General features: G+C 37.7%; 1 protein-coding gene across 1 annotated transcript in view; it reads right to left on the bottom strand.

The window, feature by feature from the left end:
• Nucleotides 1–9,176: 9,176 nt before the first annotated feature.
• Nucleotides 9,177–21,455, bottom strand: part of TMEM55A (transmembrane protein 55A) — an 86,027-nt gene continuing 73,748 nt past the window's right edge. The window contains exons 5-7 of the mRNA XM_006859225.1: nucleotides 16,282–16,334; nucleotides 10,053–10,143; nucleotides 9,177–9,320 (exon numbers count right to left, since the gene is read on the bottom strand). Coding sequence (XP_006859287.1) covers nucleotides 9,177–9,320; nucleotides 10,053–10,143; nucleotides 16,282–16,334 — 288 coding nt within the window. The remainder of the gene's footprint in view (nucleotides 9,321–10,052; nucleotides 10,144–16,281; nucleotides 16,335–21,455) is intronic.

Genomic DNA, 21,455 nt, shown 5'->3' with positions numbered 1-21,455 from the left:
CACTATGAGTCGGAACCGACTCCATAGCACATAACAACAACAACAAGGCCTAAGGAATTGGGGGAGATACTGCTCCTTAAAGCAAGAAAAATTTAAGTTTAAGGAAACACAATGGAAAAGAAAGTATGTAGGGTTGTTGTTGTTAAGTGCTGTCGAGTAGATTCTAACCCATAGTGACCCTGTATAGGGTTTCCAAGAAGCAGCTGGTGAGCTTCAACCACCAACCATGCAGTTCAAATGACTTTGCAGTCTGACGCAGTAGTCCACAGCGCCACACCAGGAGTCCATATGGGAGTGGTGGTATCATATTTATAATTTAGAGTTTTTTGAAAAAGGACTTGAACTTGGATAAAAATATACTTGGAGAAATTAGTCAGGGATTTGCAGCAAAATGGTAAAGTAGGCAGACACGCAACATGGACCATGTACAACAAAGATATGGAAGACCAAATAAAACAGAAACAGATGACGCATTTGACTTAGATTCAATGGCTGGATGATCAGGCCTCCACTAGAGGAAGAAAGAAGAGGGAAAAAAGTGTATTCTGCTACAGTTTGATGAACTTGACCTATACTTATAGATGTAGTAGCTTAAAAGATGGAACAAATCTTCACAGCATGGATCATTCTCAAGCCCTCTGTACACAGGGTTGACAGGGATGGGCAACTTGGACATTGGGGTAGGAAGGGCTACAAAGGCACAAAGTGAGTGGCTTACAAGTTTTCAAGAGGGAGCTTAGTCTCAGAGGGTGGGAGATAAGGTAGAATCTCCACTGAATGGTTTCCATCCTGTCTACAGGGACTGGTGAAAGGAGATGGGGTAAGATTTTTGTGGTTCAATAGTGAATAATTGCTATCAGGACTGATTGTGAATGTTGCAAATGTAAAGGTAGATGTTTTGTAACAAAAGGAGGGGAGTGGTTGATCTTGCAGTCTAGGAACGGAGGACCCTGGGATTATCAAGGGAGAAGAGCGGAGTGCGGGACCCTGCCGTGGGAAGCAGTGACGCCAGAGATAGAGGAAGATACAACATGAGGAGATGGAGCAGATGGGGCCTCTAGACTCAAGGAAGGAGGGGGTTGTGTGCTGACAGCCAGGGGCAGACTTGTAGGGTATGCCCTTTGGTTTTTTGAATGATTATATGTTCCTGAGTGCTTCAGTGTACATCAAAAAAAAAAAAAAAAAAAAGCCAGAGGGAATGGTGATGCATGGAGAGGATTGTAGTCATTACAACGAAATGAAATATGATACGATGCATATAAAGCTGATGTTTTCCCATGCAAACTATCACTTAATTCACAATAAAAACTTAAAAAACATAATCAGAGACATGCAGAATAAAGCAGTATTTTCCTCTATAATTTTCAAAAAAAACAACAACAACAACAACAACAAAATGGATACAGATGATAATCATGGAACCCTGATGTTCAAAGGAAAGGATACAGAATTAAATACTTACTAGGAACATCTTCAGAGAAAGATCAGGAGGAAAAATCCAAAACAAAAATTGCAGTATGATTGACTACTACAAGAACAAGCAAGTTATTGGCCGGGAAGTCATCAAGACAAGCAAGTTTGGCCCTTCAGGACAAACCCTCCCTCCAAGACTGAAACTCAAAGGGGACACATGAGCAGGCATATAAGCTTGCTGGTGATCATGTTGGTCCTGGCAACCACTGATAAGTGAAAGAGGGGGAAAGGCAGCAATGAAGAAGTCGGCTGAGTTCAACCATATTCCATAGATTCCTGTCAACCTGGAGATGAGAGTGAGAAGAGGAAAGGCTGGTTGGTTTGAAGTGTGGTGAGACCTGAGAACTTCTGAACCCATGTACCAGGACATAGCCACGGAGGGGTAGAGCAGAGAGTGAAGCGTCCAACTGATTTAAAGTAGATGTACAAGAACACCCAAACTTTGAGATTGTACCCATTTGGCCTAGCCTCGATGGCTTGATGATCAGAACTCAACTAGAGGAAGATAAAAAACAAAACAAAACAAAACAAAAAACAATGTTTGATAAAGGAAATGAGGGTAAATTTCTACAGTTTGTTAAACTTGACCTATACTTATGGATATAGTAGCTCAAAATATCAGCAGACAGGGAAGTAGTCTTCACATCAAGTAACAATACTATTCCCTATGTATACAGGGTAGATAGGGACAGGCAACTTAGACATTGGCTACCTAAAATGAGGTATGATAAAGGCACAAAGTGACTGGCTTACAAGGTTTCAAGAGGGATTTTGGTTCAAAAGGGGGTACATGTGTGATAGAGTTCCCTCTGAATAGTTTCCATCTTGTCTAGGTGGGTCTGGTGAAAAGAGATGGGGATAATATTCTTATTATTCAGTAGTAATAGTTACCATGACTAATTGTGACTGTCACAACACTAAAGGTAGAAGTTTTGTAACAAAAACGGGAGAGTAGTTAGTCTTACTCCAGAAACAGAGGACCATAGGACCATCAAGGCAGAAGAGGACAAATAGAATGTGGGACCCTATCCAGAGAAGCAGCAACACCAGAGATGTAGGCAGAGATGAAGATATGGAGAAAGGGAGCAGCTGAGGACTCTAAACTCATGGAAAGAGAGGGACTGAGTGCTGGCAGACAAGAGGCAGGCTCGCAGAATGTGCCCTTTGATTGTTTAAATTAATACATATTCCTGAGTGTTTTTGTGTACATCTCCCCCACCCCCCCAAAAAAGAAAAGAGGGAATGGAAGCAAGTACTGTTGAATGCATGGAGGAGATTGTAAGCACTGCAATGAAACAATGGTGTAAAGGAGATGTTTTCCCATATAAACTATCACTCAGTTCACAATTAAAAAAAATAACAAACAACTTACTAGAAGAAACTGAACAGAGGCAGTGAGATGGGAAAACTACCTTTTTATTGTGAATTGAGTGAATATTTACAGACAAGATCACCAGTTTTACACTTGGTTGCATCTCAATGACTGCAATCCCTCCCCTGCAACAAAAGTTATCTCTCTTACTCCCTGTCATTCCTAGTTCCATTCCTTGCTCTTTCCCATATCTTCTCATATTTGTCCTGAAGTAAACGTTACCCTTTTGCTTTTGCATGGTTGACCATTCCATAGTGAGCAACCTTACTAGTGCACTGTCTTCTCTATATATCTATATGCCACTTGGCTGAAAATTGGACCCTGAGGAGGAGTCCATTTCTAGAGCTGAAGGGCAGTCAGAGTTGGAGTCTTGGGTTCCTGCAGTTTCTTTCTGAGCAGTAAGCCCAGTCTTTATTTTATAATTTTGAGTTTTGTCCCACATTTTCTTTGACTTTAATTGGAGCCTTCTAATGTGATCCCTTTAAGAAAAGTTGGTAGTGGTAGCCAGACACCATCTCGTTGTGGTGACTGAGGTTCACATGCTCCATTGATCCATTGGACTAGTTGATTCCAAGCATCTTCAGTTTTCATCACTCTTCTTTCTTCTGCATATGAAAAGACCAATAGTTGCACCTTAAATTGTAGCTCATAAGCTTTTAAGTGCTCAGACGCCACTCACCAGAGTAGGATGTGGAACATAACATTATCTTTGTGGACTGTTTGCCAATTGACCATGAACTCTTTGCCTTAAGATGTTTGATATTCAATAAGAAGATGGAAGGGATACATAGAGTCACTGTACCAAAAAGAAATGGTCAATGTTCAACCATTTCATGAAGTAGTACATGATCAAGAAGTAAGAAGTCCAAGCTGCATTGAAGGCATTGGTAAAGAAAAACATGTCGGGAATTGGTGGACTACAAATTGAAATCTAACAACAAACTGATGCAGCACTGGAGGCGCTCAATAATCTGCACCCAGAAATTTGGAAAACAACTATCTGGCCAACTGACTGGAAGAGATCCATATCTGTGCCTATTCCAAAGAGAGGGGATCCAACAGAATGCAGAAATCATAGAACAATATCATTAATATTGTATGCAAGTAAAATTTTGCTAAATATAATTCACAAATAACTGCAACAGTATATTGACAGAGAACTTCCAGAGGTTCAAGCCAGATACAGAAGAGGATGTGGAATGTGGGATATCATTGCAAATATCAGCTAAAATTTAGCTGAAAGCAGAGAATACCAGAAATATGTTTATATTAAGTAAAATTAATTGAATGCCAATTTCTTCATATCTGATATATGATATTGCTACTCAGGCTTCCTATAACATTTATTAATTATGAAAATGTTGTTGTTTTTAGGTGCCATCGAGTTGGTATTGACTCATAGGAACCCTCTGCACAACAGTATGAAACATTGCCCATTCAAGGCCAACCTCCCATTGTTGCCATGCTTGAGCTCATTGATGCTGCCACTTGGCCAATCCATCTTGCTGGGGGTCTTCCTCTTTTTCTCTGACCCTCCACCTTACCAAACATGATATCCTTCTCCAGCGACTGGCCCCTCCTGACAATATGTCAGAAGTATGAGACATGACGTTTGGCCATCCTGGCCTCCAAGGAGCACTCTGGTTGCACTTCTTCCAATACAGATCTATTGGTTCTTTTGGCATTCCATGGCATTTCCAATATTCTCCTCCAACACCACAACTCAAAAGCATCAATTCTTCTACGGTCTTCCTTATTAACTGTCCAGCTTTCACATGCATATAAGGTTATTGAAAATACCGTGGCTTTGGTCAGCCCATGTAATAATATTTTGTAAACATAAATTGAAATGCACTAAAATCAATGTTGGATGAGTCACCATGAAATTCATAAACTCTTTTGACTATAGTATTCCACTCTTGGTAAAACGAATACTTCAGGATAAATGCTTTCTATTAGTTTTCTTTCCACAGATAAGCTACAGAGAATGAACAGCAGGGGGCACAGAAACTCAAGTTTACATAGGAAAATGTACACTCTATTGGAAAACAGATAAATTTTGAGACAGACAGATTGTGTTTTATTCTGACTAACCCCTTATATAATAACTTCTTTGAGCTTCCTCAATGGTAGAATCATAACTATGCAAGGCATCTTAAGTACACTATGAGTTTTTTCCTTTATTGATCTACATACATGTGTGTATAGGAACTGACAGCATATATTAAACAAATGCAAATTTACATTTCCTAGCAATTTGTGCAGGTTGTGAACATGAAAACACCTATAGAATTTTATGGTAACATATGAGTACATATATAGCTATATTAAAACAAAAGTTACATAAAAGGTGTTATTTACTCAAGTACAATCAAAACTTTTTTCTATGAGAAAAGGTGAATGCCAGAGTAGCTGGATTTGAACATGTGTGTACATGAATTGTACATAATGCAGTGCTTATGTCAAATTATGATTCTTAAAACAATCTACATCAGAATCTTCTGCAAGTCTTGTTTTGAAGGTAGATTTCTGTCCTACCCAACATTTACTTTTTCTGATCAATTTATGGGTGTGAAATCTAAATTGTCTCTAGTAAAACAGAAGCAAAAATACTTGCTTATTAGGGTACCTGTGAGTATTGAACAGCACATGCTATGAAGCTAGCATGTGTAATTCCTGATGTGTAATTATCAGGAATCAAAATAACATATATACTGTTTTTATTATTGAAAATAAGAGGTCTGGCTACACAATGGCTAAGTGCTTGACAGGTAACCAAAAGGCTAGTGGTTCAAACCCACCAGCCACTTTTTGAGAGATTAGACCTGTTGATCGGCTCCTGCAAAGATTATTGTTGTTAAGTGCCATCGAGTCGGTTCTGACTTACAGTGACCTTATATAGGCTTTCCGAGGAGCAGCTGGAGAGTTTAACCACAGACCTGGCAGTTCAAACCAACCTTAAGGTCAAGTGCTTATCCTACAGCGCTATACCAAGACTCCCCCTACAGGCCAGGAAACGGTCTGGAGCAGTTTCACTCTGTCTTTTAGGGTCTTAGTGAATCTGAATTAATTCAATGACACACAACTGAAAACAGGACTCACACGATATTTATACTCCCTGGTGTGGCACTGGAAATGCTATACAGGGTTGTTCTGAACAAGAAACAACTCAACAACACAATAACAACAACTATGTGGTGCTGTAGGATAAGCACTGGACCAAAAAGTATGTTTGAACTGTAATGCCGATAGTCCAAACTCACCAGCAGCTCCTCGGAAACCCTATATGGGTTCGCTATGAGTCAGAATTGACTTGATGGCACTTAACAACAACAACAACAATATTCATAGTAGGGAACTCCTGGTGTGGTGCTGTAGGATCAGCACCGAGCTGCAAACCACAAGGTCTGCAATTCAAACCCACCAGCTGCTCCTCGGAAACCCTATACAGGGTTGCTATGAGTTGGAATCAACTCCATGGCACTTAATAACAACAATTCATAGTAGTACAATCCTGGTGTGGCACTGTAAGATAAGCACTGGGCTGCAAATCGCCAGGTCCACAGTTCAAACTCATCAACTGCTCCTTGAAAACCCTACACAGAATCACTATGAGTCAGAACCAACTCAATAGCACTTAACCACAACTATATATATATATATATATATATATATAACATTCACTTATTTTTCCATATATAAATTTCTTTATGGAAAAAATATTTATAGCAGCATTATTCACAGTAGTCAAAAGGATAAAACAATCCAAGTATCCATCAACAGACAAATGAATAAACATGTTGTAAACATGTACTTCTGGTGTGGCACTGTGGGTTAATGTGCTGGACTGCAGTATCAGGTTGAACTGCAAGGTTGGCAGTTGAAGCTCAGCAGTTGCTTGTTGTTGTTAAGTGCTGTTGAGTCAGTTCTAAGCCATAGAGAACCTGTATAGGGTTTCCGAGGAGAGGCTGGTGAGCTTGAACCGCTGACCTTGAAGTTCATATTGATCTTGCAGTCCAGCACATTAACCTACAGCACCACACCAGGACTCCTATATATATACACACACACAATAAATAGTTTTCACCTTTATCATAAAAAAAGAATGAAGTCCTAATATATGCCATAACCTTAAAATATTATACCAGGTGAAATAACCCACACTTAAAGAACAAATATTATATGACTCCATTTATATAAAATAACCAGAGTAGTCACAGGCAACAGAAAGGAGATGCAGTTACCAGCAGCTGGGGAGAGGAGAGAGTAGGGGTTGTTGTTTAACAGGTAGAGAGATTCTGTTGAGGATGATGAACACTTTTGGAAATGGACAGTGGTGATGGCTACCAAACGCTGTGAATAAAATCAATGCCACTAAACTGCACACATAAGAAATACTAAATAAAAACCATGAAATACTGGGAAAAAATAAGTGAATGTTATATAAAGTACCCTTACTTATGTTCTTAAATTTTAAAACTCCTTTAGAGTAAGATCTATAGGTTATTTTGGAAATGATACCTTTGTTTTTAAAAATGGACTAGAACAAGGTAATTTTTGAAGATTTATCTTTATTAGTGTATTTCGAAAGGTACATATAATCCTGAGCTACTGCATTTTTACATTTATTTTGTTCTAGACTCTGATGGATACATATTTTAAAATACAAATCAAGAACATAAATAATTTAAATTAATAATCTTATCCCTGGAATATCCAATTAATTTATTCAGATCATCTCATTATCTAATTCTACTACATAAAAGGCTTTAGAACATTATTTCTCAATTAAGCAATTTCTTCTTCAAAACTGCAAAGATGGGCAGTGTAAAAGCTGATTTCTTAAGTCTTAGTGAATTCTTAGAAAATGATGTTGATTTTGTTTCTGATCTGTTGTGTGGTGTGTATTTTAATAAATTGGGTAATTGTCTACCCACCTATACTTGAGAAGAATGGTTAAAAACAACTACCGATAGTCTCAACAATTTAGCTAATGCAAAATGTCAGAGGCTCCCTTCACATAAAGTAATACATAATTATCCCTACAAGAAAAGTATACTACGGTTAAATGAAAACAAGACAACCCAACATAAATATACCTTTGTTTAAATGGTCAAGTATTATAAAATATGAAATGTTTATAGAGCCTCCTTCAGGTTCTATAAAAGAATACATATAGTTGATTAAAATTAAATCCCAAGAATCCAGACAAAAACTTTTATACTTGGTAAAGAAAACAGACAAAAATGAAAGACAAAAAGTCCTGTGATCTTTGAAAAAAGACATTTATCCAACATTATCTCCAACTGTGGACAAATAAATATTTTCATTTTTGTATTTTAAAGTACTAGCAAAATATTGTATCTCTCTACAAACAACAAAAAAAGAAGCATACAGTGTTTTCTAGAAATGTTTTTTTCTCTAACAACAGTGTCAAGTCTTTAAAGGTACACTCAAAGTTTCTTCCTGAATAAGGTCACTATAATCTTAGGTTAAAGTTACAGTATAGCAGTTCAAGCAAAATGCATATTGCTTATAATTAAAGCAAGCAATTTTGATATTGTCTAATTAAAATGTAAGTATAAAGGTGAAGCTACTGTAGAAAAATTTATAAACAATTCCTGGGAATACAGTTGTCCATCAGTATCTCCAGGACAGGAGATGGGGAGGTGATTGGTTCCAGAGCTCCTACCCCATCCCACCCCTACTGTGGATCTGTGGATGCTCAGGTCCCTTATTTAAAATGGTGTAGTATGCTCATATAGCATTATGCACATCCTCCCATATACTTGAAACCATCTCTAATTACATATAATACCAAATACAATGTAAGTGCTATGTGAATTACACTTTATACTACCCCTTAGCCTTTGAGGTCTTGCTTTGACCATTTATTGTTTTGTGATTTTTTTTTAAAACACCCCTCTGGATATTCTCAATCTGTAATTGGTTGAATTCCCCTATGTCGACTGTGGAGGGCAGACTGTGGTCACAGATTAGAAAGGAATGGATCAATTGATTTTAAAATAATGAGCAGGTGATACTAAATGCAATGATTGGGGGAAATTCAAAAAGGCTTTTAAGAAATGTAAAAGAGCATGAAAACATAGCTTTTTTATTATTCGGAGTCTGAAAAACCTAGCAGGGAACCAAATTATTTGCATATAATGTAGTGCAATCAACATTTGTTCATGAAAGACTCCCAAAGTCTTGAAGCTATCATAAACCAGAATGAAATCCAATGGGATAAATGATTTAAAGTTATCCAGAGTATTTTATCAAGATATGCTTGCTAGACACTCTCACCTTTATCACTTCATCATAACCAAGTTTATTCAAAACTGTGTTCTGGGTAACTGACTCTAATGGCCCCCCAATAACAAGCTCGGATAAGGCAGATCAAACCTAAGAGATAAGCAATTGCCCAAGAAATATAGGTTGCATGAAATCGCCTGGAAAAATCTTGCATGCCAACCTATAATAAAAAAAAAAAAAAATACATAAGAAGGTTAGGAATTTTAAGAAAATATCTACTTAGTGAATTTTCATTGGGTTACATATGAGTTTTATGGAATGTATTCCTAGACTGTATGTATCTGTTGACTATAGAACTGGCAGAATAAAATTTAATAAGATGCTGCTGCTACTTATATTAATGATGGCGTTTATGATGCCAACAAACAAATCCACTAACAATATGTTACTTCTAAAAGGAATTTAATCTATACACCTCCTTAGACACAGTAGACTATTACTAGAAATATGGGACCAGGTGTATAACTCTGATGAACAAAGAAGCATGAAACCAAATGGTCCAAAAACAGCAGTTTCTTCTTCTGGTATAATCCTCATGCTTAGTTTCAGCCCCCTCTAAAATTAAGCCATCCCATATCGGTAATAAATCTCTTCTTAGCTTAGATTAAAGGGGAAATGACTTTTAGAACAATAATTATTGACTCATTTATAAGAAACTCCATGGCAATGCAAAATTGGTTCTGGCAGACTTTTGTTAAATGTATTATAAAGTCTGCAATGTCAGAGCCTCCAAAGGGGTCTCGTGATATTTCACCTAGATGGGCAAGCTATCTGGGCTTGGCAGGCAAGGGAAGCAGGCTCTTCAAGGGTCATTCCTGGTTGTCCCAGGCTGATTATTTACCATGCAGATAAAGTTGAGAAGAAAGAATTCTAACAGGAAAGCAATACTTACAGTTAATCCAATGCCAATGAAAAGACACATCATTCCAATGGTAATATATGCACAGCAGCGTCTTCTTGGAAGTGCACTACCCACTGAGGAACTGAAAATTCATGAAAGCAAAAGAGGAATTAAAAATTTACAAGATTTTGTATAGATACACAGGCTGAACAGGTATAGGTAGGAAAGTGAGGATATATTCACAAATCTATAAATGTTTGACAGAGGATACTTGTACATGGGTATTCACCATTGCTATAAACGTACTCATTAATATGGTGGAACATATGGGGGCAAAATTATGAAAACGTATTAGATACCACCAAACACTTCAAGGAAATGATTTGCTGGGCCTGTGGGCTCAGGGCCATAGTCTTGGGGGGACAACATGGTCAACTGACATCATATACAAAACAATGTTCTGTCTCCTACTTATGTGAGAATAGATTGGGGTCTTAAAAGCTTGTGAGTGGCCATCTAGGGTGCAACTATTGATCTCTCCCTGTCTGGAGGTAAAAAGAATGATGAGAATTGAAGATGTTTAGAAGCAATTAATCCAATGGACTAATGAAACATGTGAACATCAGTCTCCACAATGCTGAGACCAGAAGTAGATGATGCCCAGCTACCACAACCAACTGCTCTGAAAGGGATCGCATTAGAAGGTCTTGGATAGAATGGGAGAACATGTGGAACAAAACTCAAAATTATTCTTAAAAAAGGCTAGGCTTATTGGTCAGAAAGCGACTAGAGGAGCATGGGACTATGACCCCTGATCACTCTTCAGGTATGGAACTGAACTCACCCTCATAGCTTAACTTTCAGCCAAACTGACCCATAACGTCCTTATGCACAGCCGAACGAAACACTTCCCGATTCTGGGCAACCTCACTACTGTTGCCACGCTTGAGTCCATTGATGCTGCTACTTAACCAATCCACCTCATTGAGGGTCTTCCTCATTTTCTCTGACCCTCCACCTTACCAAACATGATGTCCTTCTCCAGCGACTGCTCCCTCCTAACAATATGTCCAAAGTATGCGAGATGAAGTTTGGCCATCTTGGCCTCCAAGGAGCACTCTGGCTGCACTTCTTCCAACACAGATCTGTTGGTTCTTTTGACAGCCCAATAACAACAACATGCCGGGCACTTAATAACAACAACATGCCGGGAAACATAATTTGATGAGGAATAGTATTACAGTCATTGAGAAATAGAATATTTCAAGATTTATTCTAAAGTATAATGCTGTCAGTGATAGGATAATACCCATATGCCTTACAAGTTAACATGGCTATTATTCAAATATATTCATCAACCACTGAAGCCAAAGATGAATAAATTAAATATTTTAACCAATTGACTAAACATGCAATCAAGACACACAAATAATTACTGGTATTAGAATGTAAAAGTTAGAAATAAAAAAAATCAGTTCTGGAAAATATGGCCTCAGTGATAGAAATGGTCTTAACAGTACATGATATATTTTTGTAAGACTAACAACTTTTCCACTGCAAATAACTTTTTTAAACAACATAAATGGTGACTCTCTAGAGGTGGACTTCACCAGATGGAATATATAAGAATCAAATTAATTAATCTGTGAAAAGAAGTGATGAATTAGATTAATAACATCAGTCAGGGGCAGATTGCAAAACAGACTATCAATTGTTCATATACAAGTTCAGTTTGAAGCTGACGCTGAAGAAAATAAAATCTATTAAAACCAAAATATAACAATCTCAAGAATAGACTTCATCCATTGACTACTTGTGGGATAACATAAAGCACATAATACATGAAGAAAGCAAAAGATCATTAAAAAAAAACAACAGCAGCAAGAAATAAAGACCAAAATGGATGTCAGAAGAGACTGTGAAACTTGTTTTAGAATGCAGACAATCTAAAGTGAATGAAATAAACAATGAAGTAAAGGAACTGAACAGAAAATTTCAAAGAACTTTTGAATATGAGAATAAAAAAAAAGCATTATGATGAAATGTGCAAAGACCTGAAGTAAGAAAACCAAAAGAAAAAACATGGTCAATATTTGGAGTTAGAAAACAAAAGGGAAGAACATGCTCGAAGAACAAGCTGAAAGAATTGAAGAAAAAAATCCTAAACACAGTATTGAAGAATTCTATTGAAATAGTGAATACACAACATCAAAAGAAGATAGAATATGACCGCCACTGTACCTAAAAGAACTGGTTTATGTTCAACTATTTCAAAAGGGAGTATATGATCAAAAACCAATGATACCTAAGGAAGATATTCAAGCTGTGCTGAAGTGATGGCAAAAACAAGGTTTCAGGAATGACAGAAATCCAAGTCAGATTCAGAAGAGGACATGGAACTAGGGATAGTATTACTGACGTTAGATGGATTTAGACTGAAAGCAATCTGCTACAAAAGATCTTTTAAAGTGTTAAAAAGCAAAGATGTCACTGTGAAGACTAAAGTGTACCTCATTCATGTCATGTTATTTTCAGTTTCCTCATATACATGTGAAAGCTGGGCAATGACTAAAGAAGAATGATGAAGAATCTGTCTTTAAATATAGTGTTGGCAAAGAATATTAAATAAACTATAGACTGCCATGAAGAGCAGAGATGTCAGCTTGAGGACTAGGGTGCGCCTGACCCAGGCCATTGTGTTTTCAATAGCCTCATATGGATGCGAAAGCTGGACAGTGAATAAAGAGGATCGTAGAAGAATTGATGCCTTTGAGTTGTGGTATTGGAGGAGAATACTGAGGGTGCCATGGACTGCCAAAAGAACCAATAGATCTGTTTTGGAAGAAGTGCAGCCAGAGTGCTCCTTGGAGGCCAGGATGGCTAAGCTTCGTCTCTCCTACTTTGGACATGTAGTCCGGAGGAAACAATCGTTGGAGAAGGATGTCATGCTGGGTAGGGTGGAGGGTCAGAGAAAAAGAGGAAGACCTCCAACGAGATGGATCGGCCAGGTGGCATCTTTGATGGACTCGGGAGTGGCAGCGGTGGTGAGGTTGGCCCAGGATCGAGCACTGTTTCGTTCTGCTGTGCATGGGGTCGCTATGAGTCGGTTCCGACTCGATGGCACCTGACAACAACAACAACAACAACATAGACTGCCAGGAGAATGAACAAATCTATGTTGAAAGAAGTACAACCAGAATACTTCTTAGAAGCAATGATGGCAAGACTTGGTCTTAAACACTTTGGACATGTTATCAGGAGGAACCAATCTCTAAAGAAGGAGGACATCATGCTTGGTTGAGGGTTACGGAAGAAGAGGAAGACACTCAACAAGATGGGCTAATATGGTGGTTTCAATACTGGGCTCAAACATAGCAATAATTGTGAGGATGGTGCAGGACTAGACAGTGTTGTACACAGGGTCACTATGTACCAGAACTCAATGGCACCTAACAACAATCAACACTTTAAAGTAATTTCTAAGATTGAGTTTTGTTAGGCCAAAAAATGATATAAATGCAAGCCTCAAACTCACTGTTTTTATAAATTCTCAGGGACAGATTTTCCATACTCTCCATTTTTAACCGTTACTGGTGGACTTTTCCTCCTCATTCTCCTCATTTGGCCTGCTCTATTCAATTTGCACTTTACAACCATGCACATCCTGTGGAGCAGATGGGCTATTTGGGACACTTGGGAAATGCTAGTGTAGTGACAGTTATCGAAGTACAGAGGGAAAAAAAGAGCACGAAAGGCTAGAAACCAAGTGGATAATACTTTGAGAATCTTTTGTAGGGTTAAGGCCTTCTCTCTTTATCTTCAAAACAACACGGAAACTCAACGGTCTATGTCTTTAGTACTGACAGACATCCTCAGGACACTCCTGTTATAAGTTTTTCTTTGATTTTCTTAACTTCCATATGAACTGAGGTATGCATTTAAAAGGATGCTTATTTGTTATGTTGCTGTTTTTAGGTGCTGTTGGCTTTGATGCAGAGGGGCCATCCTCAAAATCATGAGCCCATTGTTGCAGCTACTATGTCAATCCATCTTACTGAAGAAGGGCTTCCTCTTCTTTGCTGACCCTGTACTTTGCAGAGCAGGATAGCCTTCTAGTATCTCCTATTCCTGTGTATGCAGTATAAACAAATGTGGTTATTGAATTTTCAAGAGGAGAGGATCATGCAATGTTTCCTAACTTTTTGACCTTTGATTTATTCACCATGTCCTTCACACCCATGGATGCCCTACAGAACACTCGGATTATGTGGAGTAAGAGGTGCAGTAAGAGGCATGGAAGTTCAGAGAGAAAAGAAGGCACTCAAAAAAGCAAAAGCCAAGCATATTGCTGTTGAGATGACATCCCCTTATAGAGACTCTTTAGATGAGAGTAGGACTTTCAAGGCTGTAATCTTCAAAGAAAGGAACCCTAGTAGCATAGTGGGTTATGAGTTGGGCTGCTACCTGCAAGGTCAGTCGTTCAAATCTACCAGTCACTCCTCGGGAAAAAGATGAGCCTTTTCACTCCCATAAAGATTTACAGCGTCAGAAAACCTATGCAGGATTGCTACGAGTCAGCTCTCACTTGACGCCATACTACCATCACCACTACCACCAATCTTAAAAAAGTAGCTTCACATACCTTCCTCTCACAGAGTGGTTAGTGGGTGTGGACTGCCAGCCTTTTGGTTAGCAACTGACTGATTAACCACCAAACCACAAGAGTGAAAAAGGAGCCAAACAATGTTATTTACAATTTCAGTTCCAGCTAAGGCAGCCAGGGAAGGCTTTACTAGGTAGAGCTTAAGAGTAGGATACAATTAAACTAGAAAGGAGAGTAAGCACATCATTCTAGCGGATGACAGCAGCATTACTCAGGTATGGGAAAATAAGAACTTATTTTATTTCCATAAAATTCGTATGGGAATATATTCCAAATTCCATTTAGTATGCTAGTCTAATTACAAGAGAAACATTTATTTTAATGTAGTGGTCACAATTGATCCAATTAAAAGAAAAACTTCACCTTCAACTACAGTAGTGGCAGCTACTGTGTGAGTGAAAAACTGAGTTGGGAAAATGCTTCTTGGTCTCTGTAGTCCTGCAGGCAGCTTTCACTATGTATTTTGCAAGATAAACACAATATGACAGGCTTGATTTCATAGTAATCATTTAGTAACTCTTGTCATTTAAAAATAATTTTAGGACATTTGAGATTTGTGCTTAAAGACATAAAATTCTATACCAGGTTCTTATTTTAACAGTTGACCCATTATTTTGTTATGAAGAAAAGCATTCAAAAGGAGACAGAGACCCCAGCAATGACTGCTCATGTGATAACAGCATCAATGCCCTAATCAGTGATGAATACCCTGAGCGCTCCCATGTTTAGCATGTGATTCCAATTCTATAAATGTTATTCTTAGTATGGTGTTTAAGATAATGAATTCCAGGGGAATTTCTATGCAAATTGTTCCTTAAGTAACTGATACAAATTCATACTAACATTGCTATAGTGCCTTGTGATATTGTAACAAATCTTAGAGGATCTAGACATTCAATACTTCTTTATTATTATAAAATATCACCATTGTTTACCATAATTAACGAGGCAAGTCACTTGAGAAAAATTATTTCCTTCCCTTACCCGTCCTCATCTACAAAATGAAGATAATACTCTCTGCATTTCAAATTGTTATAAAGATTATAGCTAATATATATGTGTATTAAATTAAGCAACTATCTATCATCCTATTTAGCACACAACTTACTTGCTGATCATAGTAAGTCTCTGTTTTGTTATTTTCTATAAGATTTTGTGGCTGTGCATGTGTGAGCATAGTGCTAGGATGGGGCAGTGTTTCATTCTGTAGTGCATCAGGTCTGAGATGGAGCCGATTCAATACCACTTAACAATAGCACCCTTTTTAAAATCCAATTTACTATCAGTGAAGACATTTGCAATTTAATTTCTTTTTTGTGGAAGTACAGATAATGCATAGGTGTATGTATTATTCACACAAACACACAAAGAATTTTAGCAATTTTACTTCTTAGGCACTGATTTTCCTTCAGAGAACAATAATCAAGCCCAATGATTTATATTTCAAAATGGAATATATTAATTAGTATAAAGATATCTTTGTGTAAAGTTTTGAACAGCATAAATATATTTAGCACACATTCATCCCACAGATTTTAAAATCAAAACTGACTTAAATAAGTCTTTAAATTGGTCTCACATGATTCTCAACAATATTTCCAAGGATAAAGAACTTACATTTTCTTGCAGTGTGGGCATTTTGCCAGCGTGTTGAACCTTAATTCCATCCACTGTAAAATAAATAATAAAGAGACTAACTGAAAAGGAAAACAATGAAAAAATGTACAATCTGATAAGATGTTTATTTTAGTTTAAGTATCCTCAGAGTTCACCGTAGAAGCATTCACTTTCTCATAGAGCTTTTGACCACCAATTTTTCTTCCCCTCCTTAAATTAAAAAGTTTGGGATTCCCCTGTAAAATGTTCCCATGACTTTTCCAAGGTTCTGACGCAATCCAGGTTTAGTTTGCAATGAAAACAAAACGTAAGGCCAAAATTTGGGTCATTTCTATCAGATTTATGTCTCAGCTCACTTCCAGGAAATAAAAACATATTTCATAAGCAACTTGAAAGATCAGATAGGAAATTTAGGTTGCAGTAAGTTTATGTTATGGGAAGAACAAATCAGAAAAAGAGGGTGAGAATGGTTATACAACTCAACAAATATAATTTTCTATGTAGAAACTGTTAAATTGGTGTGTTCTGTTGTGTATATTCTCAAGAATAAAATGAACTATCAAACATTTCAAGTACTCTCAAAGTTGCATTGTTCTTTTATCACGAGAGTCAGTCTTTTAAACACAAGACAATGTAAATACACTACTAAATTACAAGTATTTATTCCGCAAAGCCACAAAGTAAACAAATTGGACAGAGGTAGAACTAAAGTCAGAATACTTTTCTTCCTTTTTGACGCTGCTTATACTATGTAACTAAAAACACAGTACTTCTTTTGTACAAATTTCTCTGTAAATTTTCTTCCCTGTGACTGTAGATAAAAGAATGCTATCTTCCTCACGGGAAGGACATTTCACATGATTGAAAAATGCTTACTAGTAGTAGGTTAGTCTTTGAAAAAAAAATGTATACTGTAAGTTCAAGGTCAACCTTTATCACATGTAATATAGTTTTAAAAAACACAGTTCTCACTATTTCCTCCATATTCATATACACTTTCTTCTAAAGGATAAATTCCATTTACAAGATTTTGGGTAATTCTCAAATTATTTCAATAGTTTTGTCCGTCAGAGTGCCTTTCTTTATTAACACTATTTTTTGGTTGTTTAGGATTCTAGATCACTCATTTTCTTTTTTGTTGTTTGATACCATCAGATCCTGACTCATAGTGACCCCCTATAACAGAGTAGAACTGTTTTATAAGGTTTTCTAGGCTGTAATCTTTATGGGAAAAGGTCTTTCTCCCTGGAACCACTGGGTTCCAGCCTCAGCCTTTCAATTAGCAGCCGCCAACTTATTTAACCATGGCACCACCTGGGCTCCAGATTGTTGTTTTTGTTATTTGCCATCAAATCAGCCCTGACTTATAGACCCTATGTACAATAGAACAAAACACTGCCCAGTTTTGTACCATCCTTCTATTGTTATGTTTGAATGCATTGTTGTTGCCCTGTGTTAATCTATCTAGTTGGGGGTCTTCCTATTTTTTGCTGACCCACCACTTTACCAAACATGATGTCCTTCCCCCAGGGACTGGCTCCTTCTGTCAACATGCCCAAACTATAAAAGACAAAGTCTTACCATTCTAAGGAGCATTCCGCCTATACTACTTCTAAGACAGATTTATTTGTTTTTCTGGCAGTCCACAGGATAGCCAATATGCTTAACCAATACCATAACTCAGATGCATCAGGTTCCATATTAGAACTCTCAGATTCTAAGTTTGGTAGAGCTTTAATATGTTATGCATATTTGTGTTTTCTGCAAAATGAAAGATAGTTTTTACAAAGTATGTGATGAATTTTTGATTTTTGCTTTTATTTAGTTTTAGAAGAAGAGCCAACAAAACTAGGTTTGCCTGGACTCCTTATCATTTCTTTTCAAACCTCATTAAACCTACTTAACCCTGGTATGACCTATTCTAGTCACAGTTATTGCTGCTGTTGTTAGGTGCCATCGAGTTGACTACAAGTCACAGAAAACCTCTGTACAACAGAACAAAACACTGCCCGGTCCTGTGTCATCCTCACAATTGTTGTTACATTTGAGTCCATTGCTGCTGATACTGTGTATTCTGGCTGTACTTCCAACACAGATTTATTTATTCTCTTGGCAATCCATGGCACTTTTAATATTCTTCTCCAACATCACAACTCAAATGCATCGCTTCTTCGACAGTCTTCCTTATTCATTCTCCGACTTTCACACATATAAGGGTTTGAAAACACCATCACTTAGTTACTACAAGGTTAGTGCTTCAACCCTACCAGCTGCTCCTGGGAAACCCTGTGTAGGGAAGCTATGAGTCAGAACTGACTTGATAGCACTTAACAACTGTAACAACCACCAAAGGATATCATTTAGGCCAATTCAATCATTTCAACATATTCTTCCTTTCGTTGTTGCTGTTAAGTGCCATTGAATTGGTTCCAGCTCATAGAGAACATGGCCAGTTTAAACTGCCAACCTTGTAGTCCAGTGCTTGTCCTCTCTTCCTTTTAGCAGAGATGATTCATGTAAAATCCATTACAATAGACAAACAGCTGAGAATTGATTGTGTAATTAGTAAATTGTACAGCCAGCAACACATCTGGTTTTGTTGGTATTGCCAAGTATTTAAATGAAGAACTAAGAACAGGAAGGCACTACCATTAGAAAAAATGTATCATAATTTATTTAAATGAATGCAAATATCTGCGCTTTTGAATGAATATGACTTACTACTGTTCGCTTATTTAAAATTTACTACCAGAACTTTGAAATTTCAATAGACAAGTAGAAAATAAATGCATCTAATTGCTATTATTTAAGAAGCCCTGATAGCGTTCTGAGTTATGAGTTGGGCAGCTAACAGCAAGGTTAGCAGTTTAAATCTACTAGCTACTCCCTGGAAGAAAGATGAAGCTTTCTGCTCCCATAAAGAATACTAATGTGGTGCTGTGGGTTAATGCACTGGACTGCAAAGACCATTTGAATTGCAAGGTTGGTGGTTCAAGCTCACCAGTTGCTCCTTGGAAACCTTACACAGGGTCGTCGCTTTGTGTCAAAACTGATTCAACAACAACAATTTGGAGTCCTGGTGTGGTGCGTTAGATGGAAAGGTTGGTTTGGGCCACAGAGTTGGTGGTTCAGGCTCACCAGCAGCTCCTTGGAAGCCCTATACAGTGGCTATGAGTTGGACTGACTTGACAGCACTTAACAACAACAACAGAGATTTACAGCCTTAGAAACCATATAAAGGATTGCTATGAGTTGGAACCAACTCCATGGCACACACCCACCAATTGCTACCAAATAGATTAATAACAATTTCTCTAAAACACAGTCATTTAATTGGTTTCTTTTAAAAATATTTCCAGATATTTAATTGGCTTCTTTTTGCCCCTCTAGGTAATGTTGTTAATGTTAAGTGACATCGATTTGGTACTGACTTATAGCAACTCTCTATGGTTTTATGAGGAGTTGTTGGTGGGTTTGAACCACTGACCTTTCAGTTAACAGTCCAGGACTTATCCTACAGCACCACCCTGGAACGCTAGTCTAGGTAACAGGTGAACTTACTTTACCCAAGAAATACGAGAGGGCTTCCAAAAATACATGAAAGATGGGATTAAAAGATAATGGAATTTTCCCACGAACTTTTTGAAGTCCACTCACATTTTGCAACCTATCTTAGAAGCTTCATAAAGAAATACACAAGTATAGTCATTACTAAAGCAAGTAGCTCAATTGTACTTTATTGAAATTAAAAAAATAAATACAATAGGTTACTAGTCACAATTACTTTGAAGTATGTCCAAGTGAAAACAGCTGTCACTCTGCCATGGCTCCAAAACATTTGTGCCTGTGTCTCAGTGAAGACTATCTGACCCCATATTAAAATACTACATTGGTTCACTTCAGGGCAAAACAGTAATCACCTACTATGATTACATCACATATTGTGGGCAGTGTTGGTTTTAGATTGAGGAGGCCAGCCCTATAGTGTCTGGTAAACTAACAAAGCACCTGGATCTGCCATTCATCCACAACAGAGAGCACCTGCTTCACACAATACACTAATTAGTTCTCTGAAGAAGCATCTTCATCTTCATGGATGATTGTTGCTGTTATTGTTAAGTGCCATTGAGTTGATTCTGACCCATAGCAACCCTGTATTGGGTTTCCAAGGAGCAGCTGGTGAGCTTGAACCACCGAACTTGCAGTTCAAGCAACTTTGCAGTCTGACGCATTAGCCCACAGCGTCACACCAGGACTCCTCATGGATGATTAGCTGAAGGCTATATGTATTTCCTTTATCCTTCTATAAAATGATTTTCCAAAAATACCCCCAAAACACTACTGTGGTTACATAATCCCTCAAAAATACTGGAGGCTAAAAACTATTTGAAAATGCTACACAAAATCACCTTGTTGGACACTAAAAAAGGATGCATATTAAAAGTACTAAAAAAAAAAGTTTAAAATTTTTATTCTAGAAATTTCTAATGACCATGGAACTCTCTAGTCATGCAAACCCAAAACCAATTCATTTGCCATTGAGTTGATTCTGACTCATGATGACCCCATGTGTGCAGAGTAGAACTGCTTTATTGGGTTTTCAAATGGGGTAACCTTTCAGAAGCAGAAGACTAGGCCTTTCTTGGAACGCACCACTGAGTGGCTCAAGTTGGGAACCTTTCAGTTAGTAGCTGAGTGTTTAACCACTTGCATTTTTCAAGGATTTCTTCGATGACTTGTCTGTCAATTTGTCATACTGTGGTAGCTTGTGTTTTGCTCTGATGTTGGGAGCCATGCCAATGTATTTTATATATCAGCATGCTCACCCAAGGTGGACAGATTTTAGTAGAGCTTCCAGACAAGGCGGACTAAGAAAAAGGAGAAATGGACAACTTCTGAATTTTTAGCCACTGAAAACATTATGAATACCAGCAGAACACGTTTTGATTGGGTGCCAGAATATGAGCCCCTCATGCAGAAAGGCACTCAAATTACAACTGGGGAAGAGCAACCTCCTCAAAGTAGAATCCCACCATGATGATATGAGTGCAGCAAAGCTATCGGGACTTTCAGTTGCTGATGTGGCACAACTCAAAATGAGAAGAAACAGCTGCAAGCATCCATTAACAAATAGGACATGGAATGTACAAAGTATGAATCAAAAAAAATTGAAA

The sequence above is a fragment of the Chrysochloris asiatica genome, unplaced genomic scaffold (assembly GCF_000296735.1).
Source record: "Chrysochloris asiatica unplaced genomic scaffold, ChrAsi1.0 scaffold00031, whole genome shotgun sequence".
NCBI lineage: Eukaryota > Metazoa > Chordata > Mammalia > Afrosoricida > Chrysochloridae > Chrysochloris > Chrysochloris asiatica.
This window is presented reverse-complemented; position numbering and strand designations above follow the sequence as displayed.